At 35.4% G+C, this 11433-nt stretch overlaps 1 protein-coding gene across 1 annotated transcript; it reads left to right on the top strand.

The window, feature by feature from the left end:
- The first annotated feature begins 8044 nt into the window (after positions 1-8044).
- On the top strand, positions 8045-9777 carry LOC110785369 (AP2/ERF and B3 domain-containing transcription factor RAV1-like). Its single transcript, XM_021989802.2, has one exon. It carries the CDS (start codon positions 8317-8319, stop codon positions 9472-9474), a length of 1158 nt encoding a protein of 385 aa, XP_021845494.1. The 5' UTR covers positions 8045-8316; the 3' UTR covers positions 9475-9777.
- Positions 9778-11433: the final 1656 nt, after the last annotated feature.

Here is an 11433-nt window from a genome sequence, read left to right as displayed (position 1 = left end):
AAATCATACCAGACCAGACCAGCAACATCCAGACCAGACTAGACCAGACCAGACCAGACCAGACCAGACCAGACCAGACGACCATGCCTTTCTAGTTATTTATTATTACTTATTATTATTATTATTATTATTATTATTATTATTATTATTATAATAGTTATTATTATAATTAATAATTAACAATTGGTAACTAAAAATTAAAAATGAATAATTAGTAATGAGAAATTAATAAATATTGGAGTATTAATTAATAATAATATTTATTTATTTATTATTAATTACTAATTAATTATTTATAATTAATAATATAAATTTTTATTATTTATAAATTAATAAAAAATAATTACTAAAATAACTACTAATTACCAATTTTCAATTATTCATTAGTAATTATTAAATATTAATTTATAATTAATAATAATTATTATTATTACTTATTAATTATAAATTAATAATTGTTAATTTTTAACTATTATTCATTATTTTTTATTTTTTTATTTTTTATTTTTTATTTTTTATTCATTTTTTTTTTATTATATATATTTTATATTTTATATTTTTTATTTATTATTCGTAATTTATTATTTATTATTTATTATTTATTATTTATTATTTATTATTTATTATTTATTATTTATATTTATTATATTTATTACTTTGTATTTATTATTTATTATTTATTGTTTATTATTATTATTATTATTATTATTTATTATTATTATTATTATTATTATTTATTATTTATTATTTATTATTTATTATTTATTATTTATTATTTATTATTTATTATTTATTATTTATTATTTATTATTTATTATTTATTATTTATTATTTATTATTTATTATTTATTATTTATTATTTATTATTTATTATTTATTATTTATTATTTATTATTTATTATTTATTATTTATTATTTATTATTTATTATTTATTATTTATTATTTATTATTTATTATTTATTATTTATTATTTATTATTTATTATTTATTATTTATTATTATTTATTATTATTATTTATTTATTATTTATTATAATAAGAAAAGTCCAGACCAGACCAGAGCAGACCAGCATGAACCAGACCAGATCAGACCAGACCAGACCAGCAAAATGAAAAATCAGACCAAACCATAACATATCAGACGAAGAGAACAGAGCCTAAGAGAGTGAGAGGAGAATTATGAGAGACTGAGAGTGAATTTCTAGGGTTTTTCTTTATATATGATTAGAGAAAAATACCTAAAGTCTAAAGCCAAAAACAATTTAAGATGTTCAGTAATTTTGTTTTTAACTTTTAAACGGGTTGTGGGTTGGGTTAAGCGGGTTGGCAGGTTGACCTGTGACCCAATAAGTAAACGGGTTAGGCAGGTTGTTTTTGGGTTGAGGTTTTCAACCTGACCCAACCCATTTAATAAATGAGTTGGATTGGGTCGACCTGTTTAACTAAACGGTTTGAAAAATCTTGACTCAATCCTTTAATAACGGGTTGGGTTCGGGTCGGGTTGGTAGGTTGGGTCAGCTTTTGCCAGCTCTAGTGAGGAGAAGGGAGGAATGTGAGGGTAATAATCACCCTAGTGGGATGGTGGGTAACTACTCCCCCATAATGAGGGTATTTGTTCCCCCTTTCCTTTTATTTTCTTCTTGTCAATACTAGCTTATTCTCTTTATCCATTTCATCCCCTCATCATCACCTTCAATTACCTTATATTTTTCAATTTGACTTTTATTTCCCCTTAATGTATTACCATCAATCCAAGCATTTCAATTCCTTAATGTATTTAAATTTGTACAAATTGAGCAATACTAGCCTACTACAAACAAAGAAAACTTACAAAAGTAGTGACCTTATCTGTTCACATTCTAGAAACTATGGAGTAATCCACAAGTACACGAACAATAACATATTTATTCCACCACAAAAAATATTATTGGACCGGTACAACTTGATATTTGTATGTCGATACATATTAATTAAGACGATTTAAACAATACAATTTTCAATTAATTGACTAGTGGTAAACTACCCCTTAACATACAAAAACCAAATAAATTAGTTGTATTCGAAAATCTATGGGAAAGGATGAGTTGAAATCTACTATTATTCCAAAACAAAACCCTACTGTTGATGTGGAAGTGTGGAACTCAACAATAAGTATAAAAATGTGGTGTTTATTTATACTAATCATCGTTATAATTACTTCAATTCGTACGGACGTGCCCACTTGTTGAGGGACCTAAAGAAATACTCTATCCGTCTCGAAATACTTGCACCGCTTTTCTTATAAAGTCGTTTCGGATTACTTGTACTGTTTCTATAAATGGTAAACTTTTATAAATATTATATCAACTACCCCCTTCACATGTCATTTTGTGGTCCCATGCACTCTCCCCCTACTTCCCTACCCTCTTTAAAAAAAATTGACCCATATCCCTATCTATATTAAAAAATACCTCACTAACAACTACCGTCTAATTAAATAATAAGTCAATTACTTTGTATTAAACTCTTTGCCGGTCAAATCGGTTCAAGTATTCCGAGACGGAGGGAGTACTGCGTAGTAGGGATGAAGTAGAGAATTTAGTGGGCAATTTGAGATACAATTAAGTAAACATTTTGCAATAACAGTAGTACTCTCTCTATCCCTTATTTTTTGCTCCATGTTCTAAAATTGCTTTATTAAGAATTGATTGATTGAAATTGCGAAAGATAAAAGTGGTGGGTTAAATGTATTGTACGCGAGAGTAAGTTGTTGACTATTTTTAGTACTTCCTCCGTTCCGAAAATATCGCACCATGGTTGACTTTTGCTCCTCTAACCATTACTTTGATTCTTAATATCTCAAATTGTGTCCAAGGAAAAATTATAAAAAATAAATATTTAGAAAATATATATCGATACGAATCTAACATGACCCCACATGACTAAAATTTTGTTTACGTACAAATCACAAAAAATGGCCAAAGTTATAGTGTGAATAGTGTAAAAAACAAATGGTGCGATATTTCCGGAACGGAGGAAGTATTTCTTATGTTCTCATTTACATGACACAATTGGGTTTTTGACAATATTCACACAACCTCCTTTTACATCATTTTGTGATTTATAGTCATGTACGTGAAGTCTTATTAGATTCGTCTCAATAAATACTTTTTAAATACTCCCTCTGTCCCAGAATAGTCTTTACACTCTCTTGGGCACACAGTTTAATGCGATAAGTAGTAATGTAGTTATTGATTATTATTTTATTAAAAAGTTTATGTGATGGAAGTTAGTGGGTTTTTTAATATTAGAGGAAAGAGAATGTATGATATTTTTATATTGAAGGATAGGAGAGTTGACATTAAAATATTTGTGTGGTGGGCCAAAGTGAGAAAGGGGCATCTATTGAAATATAATAAAAACTTTCCTAAAATGGGTTGGAAAAAAGTGTAACGAGTAATTTGGGACGGATGAAAAAGGAAAGTATAACGAGTATTCTGGGACGGAGGGAGTATCAATTTTTTATAATTTTTTCTTATCCATAATAGAAGTTATTAATGTTTGAAATCGTGCATTGGGAAACGTGTCTAAATGATTGTGTCATTTAAAAAAGAACAGATAAAGTATAACATAATCTTTTAGGTACAGACTAATATGACAAATGGGGACATAAGATAAACAGAAAGGGACAAAGGGAGTAATAATACCTTTTTCTTTTGGCGGGATTAGTGTTTATTCCGCAGGTGATGTTCGTCGTTATGCTTTTCTTGCTTCTCGATTGCAGTCTTTTGGTTTGCAGACAAAGCTTCTACTGCATGTTGGCAGTGTTGGTCCTAGTCGAGCATTTGAAGATGCGTTGAGTCTGTTTAGTAGAACGGTGGATTATGACATTCTGAGTAACCTTAGTGAGGTCGTTGCCCCTAAACTCATCAAGAAACTGGCAGATATATATTTCACAAATGTTACTGCATCTGCAGGATTAATCCACCTTCTCTTTATCTTCTCGACAGTCGGCTTTGTGGAAATCGCAGCAGGGATATCACACCTCTGCTTGATTTCGTGCGGTCCCCATAACAGGTTTGGGACAGAAGATGAATGCTAAGGTCCGACGTGTGTTGTTACCGGTTGGGGGTTCCTTTTGAAGGAAATAATGCCCTTGGTCCAAGTATGCATTCTATGTTAAGTCTAATAAATGCGGTTCAGTATTAATTAACAAGTTAATAATTCAGTGAGATCAAGTGAGCTGAATGCCTAGCTAGAGGCCGCTTCAGTTCAAGTGGAATTAATGATGTTAATCCACAGCTTACTCTTGACTGAACCCGTAGGGTCACACAAATAGTACGTAAACGGATCAAGTATTTAATGGCATTAAATACTCCATCTATGGATATTCGGAATCGACGGATCTTGGTTTCAGTGGGAGCTGAGATCGTCACAGGCAAGAAATGAATACTCCGGAAACGATGATATTGCCGGAAACGGAAATATGGATCGTATCGGAAATATAAATATTACCCAAGTCGTAGATGTTGCCGGAAACGGAAACATGGTACGTATCGGAAAATATTATCGGAAATGGAAATATTGCCGGAATCGGAAATATTTCCGGAAACGCAAATATTGTCAGAATCGGAAATATTATCGGAATCGGAAAATAATTCCGGAAACGGAAATATTAAATATTTGTTCGAAACGGAAATTAATTCCGGAATCGGAAATATTAAATATTGTTCGTATCGGAAATGAATTCCGGAACCGGAAATTTAATCGGAAGCGTATCGTACGAATAAGCATCGGACGAGGCCTGCTGGGCGAGGGCCCAGCACGAAGCCAGGCCATCGCCCAGCAAGCCACACGCATCCAACAACACGCCAATGCCTCGACCAGGCCCAGCGCAAGGCCAGTCCCAGCCAAGGCTGGCGCGCGCGCACAAATGGGCTGCGGGCAGTGGGCCTGTGCGCCGTGCGCACAGCGTGGGCCGCAAGGCTTGCGCATGGGCGTGCGATGCTCGTGCGGTGCGTGTGTACGTGCTATACGAATCCTAAAGCTATCGGGATTCGTGCATAGATTAAATCCTAATCCTAAAAGATTAAATTAATTATTTAGAGTTCTAATAGGATTCTAATTAATTAATTAGTATTCTAACAGGATTCGAAATCCTTTCCAAGGTTCTATAAATATATGCCTAGGGTCATAAATTTATACACAAGTTTTCAAGTATTCAAAGCTAGGATTTTTAAGCAGAAAAATCAGCCATAACTCTTGCCCATTTAGCCGAAAATAAGTAGTACCTTAAGGGCGATTCTAGTTGGTCAATCTTAAGGCGGATCCGGACGTGCTGTGGACTATCTACGGAGGGACGACACTTGGAGTCCTAAAGACTTGTTCTTGTTCGGTTCGGGCGCAGCTAGGGAGGGCACGCAACAAAGAGTATGCATCTAAACTATGCTAAATGATTATGTGTAAATAATATGTTTTCCTGGCTTTATGGTTTTTCCGCATGATTTATGAATTGTCATATGTATCATAACCAAACACCTTTGTTCTCTGTTATGGCGCCATGTTCTGCTTGCTTCAGGGTCTTTGCGGGAGATATCTTCGGTGATCATGCGGTGTCATGTTCTGGCATTGTGGGTATTAAACATAGGCATAATGTGGTTCGGGATAGCCTTGTTGATGTTTGTTATCGGTCTGGGATCTCTGCGCGAAAAGAGGTTGATATTGGTATATCTGGAGGGAACGATGCAGCTCTCCGCCCTGCAGACGTGTTGCTCTACTCTTGGGATCGGGGTTGTGATGTATGTGTTGACTTGACGGGATCTTTTCCTTTGACACAATCTGGGTTGTCTGGCTTTGTCCCGGGACGGGTTGTGACTGATGCGGCTATTCGGAAGCGGGTCAAGTATGAAGCACGTTGTCGGGTAATTGGTTATGGCTTTCTTCCGTTCTCTTTCTCCTCTTTGGTGGAGCTGGATAAGGATGTTGTTGCGTTGGTGAAGCGGGTTTAGAAATTCTCTAGGACTCAGGACATTGGGGCTCGTATTGCTGCTCATATTTTTACCAGGATAGACTTTGCTATAGCTAGAGGAGTGGGCGCAGATTTTATCTTGGCTTCCCACTAATTATTTGTAAAATGATTGACTTTGTTAGCATTTAATAATAATAATAATAATAATAATAATAATAATAATAATAATAATAATAATTTGGACAAATGGAGAGATTATGTTGTCCACTGCTCTAGTGAATTGGGCGTAAAGTTCAGACATAATTTGATGCGTGGTATTCTTTTTTATTTGCTCTAAAGTTGAGATTGTGGTACGTTAGGAGGCTCCCATGGGCTTCCTTTCAAAGGCTGGCAAGGATCTTAGGCCTGCAAACCTTTTACGTACGATGTAATTGGTACCGGAGTAAAGATGCATGTTTGGATGTGACCGACATCTCTCCCTTTGCTGGTACGGGTGTGAGCTCTTGGGCTCTTGGGATAGCTTTGCACAATGTTGTAGAGAAGAAAAAGAAGAGTTATGCGTCGAAATGTGAGGAGAACGGTTACAAGTTCATCCCTGTTGCTTTCTATATGTTCGAGGAATTGGATAAGGAGGCTTCGGCCACGCTTCCACGTATCAAGTGTCTCTCTAATAGTCACTCTAACAATGTCAAGAGTGGTGCATTTATCTTTCACCGTTTAAGTTTTTGCATTTAGAAAGGGGTGAGAGCACAACTTATTTCTAAATTCCATCGAACTCTATATAAAATATTTACACGTTTTCATAATAATAACAATAACAACAATAATAATAATAATAATAATAATAATAATAATAATAACAATAAAATAGCCCGTCAATAATAATAATAATAATAATAATAATAATAATAATAGTGGGATGGCCAATGAGATGTTGTTCCTTACCCATGGTCTATCCTATCTCGTTTACAACTAGCTGCATGGGACCCACTAACCCATCCTTAGTTTCGAGAGCTCCCCTTCTTTCCAACAGGCTAATTTTTTGCCAACATTCAGCTCTTCTACAACATCCAACAGTTGTGGGAGTGGGAGTGGGAGTGGGAGCGGGAGCGGAAGTAGGATATCAAAATAGATCAAATCAGATCAGATCAGGTCGGATTTACAAATTTTAATACATCCTCACTCTCAAAAGAAATCAATTCCTTTATTTGGCCTATGGCCCAACATGACAAAGCCCAACAATCTTTGTCATCAAACACTATATATATGTTGATATATATATATATATGATATTTCTCAATGTACGCTCATTTATTGCGTTCACATATAAGTTAGTAAGATATCATATCTCTTACTCCCATTCATCAACTGATTTGGGCATCGGAGAAGCTATACTTGTATCCACCTCCAAGGCTAGCTAACCCACTTTATCATTCAAGCCAACAACAATACAAGCAATGTCTTATCTAGCAATCAAATTTTATTCGAGACTATTTGTTTCATACCCGAAACACCTTCCTTTCCAAAACCCTAACTCTATCTGTATTTAATTAATTAAATGAATTATGAATAAGATGAGGATGCGATGCATGCGCAGTACGTATTTCATATATGGAGAATGGAGATCGATAGCATACATAGTAAATTGATTCAGTGAATAAAGACAAAAAAGTAATTACTGAAGAAATAATTACCAAGATATGTAGGTTATCAATATATCATCATTGATTGATACTCCGTATTATTAGTAAGATAATAGGAGGAGTAAGGTAAGAGGGGAGGTCCATGCAGACGAATCAGCGACAAACAATTCTATCTCTTATTACTATGGCATCTGATCAGACCACATTTTCAGGGGGGGATGAATCAATTATCAATTATCAATTATCAATTCTCATTTCTATACGTTTTATACACTTAACCCACACCTCTTCTCTTTCTCTTTTTCTCTCTCTTGTTCCTATTGGTTATTACAAATTTACAATACTCATGTGAATCCCATCAACTTGCTTTCTTTCTGGAGTCTGGACCCCACTTCCATACACAGCCCACAACACATACATACCGAGTAGGCTACTCTCACTCTATCCTTGAATCTTCCTTTTGTTGACCCACCCCTTCTTTTACAACCCAACATAAATAATTTACTAAAACAAAAGTTTATTTCTAGTTATACACATTCATTCATTTGTTTCCTTTTTTATTAAATTATTATTTTATATACAAAACTTGTTATATATACCTCCTTCAACCTTTCCTTCCCTCATTCAAACCCCCCAACACTCATACAGTCATACACTACACCATTATTATTCCTCTATATATTTTTCTCATCTGTCTTTTTATTAAATTAAGAAATTAAAGAAAGAATGGATTTAAGTAGTATGGATGAAAGCTGTTCAACAACTGATTCTCTGATACCTCAAATGATTCCTGATATTATGAAAATCGCGGCGGCTCCCTTTTCCGGCAAAGCATCCGCCACAGCGGGGAGCCTATGCCGGATGGGAAGCGGCACAAGTGTGATAATCGACTCCGAGAATGGAATCGAGGCGGAGTCAAGAAAGCTCCCTTCATCCAAGTATAAAGGTGTGGTCCCACAGCCTAATGGGCGGTGGGGGGCACAAATCTATGAGAAACACCAACGGGTATGGTTAGGCACCTTTAATGAGGAAGATGAAGCTGCTCGTGCTTATGATGTTGCCGCCCAAAGGTTCCGTGGCCGAGACGCTGTTACTAACTTTAAGCCTCTTTCGATAGAAGACCAATCTGGAGCTGCTGAGTTACGCTTCTTGAACTCAAGGTCTAAAGCTGAAGTAGTAGACATGCTTAGGAAGCATACCTACCTTGACGAACTCCACCAAAGTAAGCGCAATTTTAAAGTCGTGGATGTTCATAAGCTAGGAATAGGATCCACTCTTTCGTCCGACAAATCCAAACCCTCCGACTGTGGACAAGAGCAGCTTTTTGAGAAGGTAGTAACTCCAAGTGATGTAGGGAAACTAAATAGGTTAGTTATCCCTAAGCAGCACGCTGAGAAGCACTTCCCGCTCCAAGGCGGAAATGGGACCGGAACCGGGACGTACTCCTCTTCGTCCAAAGGGGTGCTGTTAAACTTGGAGGATGTGAACGAGAAAGTATGGAGGTTTCGGTACTCGTATTGGAATAGTAGTCAGAGCTACGTGTTAACCAAGGGATGGAGTCGTTTTGTTAAGGAGAAGTGTCTTAAGGCTGGGGATATTGTAAGCTTCCAGAGATCTACTGGGCCTGATAGACAACTCTACATTGACTATAAGCAAAGGACCATTATTAATGAGTCATTGGGTCAGATCGTCCAAGCCCCGCTAGAGATCCGATCAACGGGTCAAATGCTCAGGTTGTTCGGGGTCGATATATGCAAAGTTCCGACTACCATGGTGGAAGTGCCGCCGGGGAATGGATGTGGGAATGGGAAGAGATACAGGGAAGTGGAGTTGTTGGCCATGGACTCAACTAGCAAGAAGCAGATGGTGGTTGCTGCCTTGTGACATCAACCTAATTTTGTTAATTGTTTTTTTCAGTCCTTATTTTTAGTTAATTAATTGTTTTAAGTTAATTAATTGTTTTAAGTTAATGTGGAGATAGCTGACTAGCTGTAGCCGTTTAGGTGGTGCAAGTTGCAATATGTAAATTAGTATAACTACCAAAAAAAGAAAACACGGCCGAAGAGAGCTGGGTTATGTTTTAATGTAAAACTGCAAAAAGATAAACAGTATGAAAGGAACCAAAGTTCTAAAGTAATAATGGGAAAACTGTCCATGCCCCTTTTTGTGCATGATATGTCAATTAAACTTCTACATTTATCTTCTTTTTTCAAAAACATAAACATTGGATATTATTATTACTTACATATTTATTAATTATCCACATTACATTAACATGTGGTTAAATAAACAAAGGATCGGAGACCGTAATTAGCTTTTGGTGCATATTGAAATGCAATGTAAAAGGGAAAAAAGAAGAAAGAGATACTGTCTCTCCTTTTGTGTTAACATTACAACTTTAAATGGAAATGTTATCAACAACAGATCGAACAAATATGTTGATGGATTGAGTGGAATTACGAGATGGAAGGAAAAGGCTAGGGAAGTAGGGATAGATCGTTTATTGAAATCGTGTCCTTATTTTAAGGAATATAAAAGGAGTAAAATAAAAAAGATGACTCCGTATTAGGTTTTTTTTTATAAGATGAATAAACTAGCGCCAAAGTATACACAATTTGGATTATACATTCGGGTGTACAGTGTTCATTTTGCACCATGTTGAACATTTATTGAAAATCTAATGAACATTGAGAACGATTTCAATGTACATGTACTAGTGAAATATTTAAACTATATGTTTTATGGATTTGAACTATATGTTCATAGGCTATATGTTCTTTGGGTATGAACAATATGTTCTTTGTATTTGAACAATATGTTCTTTGTAAAACAGAGTGCACAGTGAGCATTGCGCACCCGAGTGTATAACCATATTTTGCAAATCATAGCTAGATACATGCACTCAAGTAAATAAATGCTAGGAATTGATAATACGGATTTTTCATGAAATACCCCTCAATTTTCACGAAATTCACCAAATGCCCCTCAACTTTCAGAAATTCACCAAATGCCCCTCACCTTTAATATAATACCCAAACTACCCTTACTAATGACACGCCGTTAGTCCGCCGTTAGCCTACTTTTCTAATTCACCAAATGCCCATACAATGTAACTTATTTCACCAAATACCCCTATTTTAAAATATAATTCACCAAATGCCCAAATGTAAAAATTACATTTTTAAAGCCCAACGGCTAGTTTTTGGGCATGTGTATGTCGGCCGAAAAGAAGGAACAGTCCTTGTCGGCTGGTGTTATGGGGGAGGAAATTGATGAAGCAGGTTCTCCGTGCTAATTTATTGGGCGTTTCTGTGATTTCTCCGGCTAACAATTGTCCATTGGTTGGGGTTGGGGTTTGGTTGGGGTTGGGTTCTCTCTCTCCATTTTTTTAAAGACAAGTGAGAGTCTTTTTATTATTAGATGTGAATACAACATTAGTTTACACCATAACTGAGCTTAATCATAGTTTGGGGAAGTTGATGTCAAAAATCCGTAGCTCTAGCGACAACTACATGTCCATAATAGGACTAGACATCGAAAGACACTACTGTCAAGATGACACCAAACACCAACTTGCTGAAAAAGTTGCCATAGTGAAGCTGTTTTTCTTCGACAATTGCTTGATTATCCAGTTGTTGCGGATTAATAAACCTATTTGTTCACTGGCTTAGTTCTTCCAAAGACAAGAGCTTACCTTTGTTGTTGTTAAAATGAACAACTGTCTTAAAGCGTTGAACAGAGATTATGGGATTCAATGCAGGAATGCTTTTGATTTGCGTGAATTGGTTGTAACTGTTAAACAGGATAAAAAACAGACCAATGAAAAGTTCAAAATATTTGGAT

This window comes from Spinacia oleracea, chromosome 3 (assembly GCF_020520425.1).
Source record: "Spinacia oleracea cultivar Varoflay chromosome 3, BTI_SOV_V1, whole genome shotgun sequence".
In the NCBI taxonomy this organism is placed as follows: Eukaryota; Viridiplantae; Streptophyta; class Magnoliopsida; order Caryophyllales; family Amaranthaceae; genus Spinacia; species Spinacia oleracea.
Note: the sequence above shows the minus strand (reverse complement) of the source record. Positions and strands in the feature narration are given on the sequence as shown.

Coding starts and splice junctions, on each gene's coding strand:
- LOC110785369 (XM_021989802.2), top strand. CDS start 8,317: ATGGATTTAAGTAGTATGGATGAAAGCTGTTCAACAACTGATTCTCTG.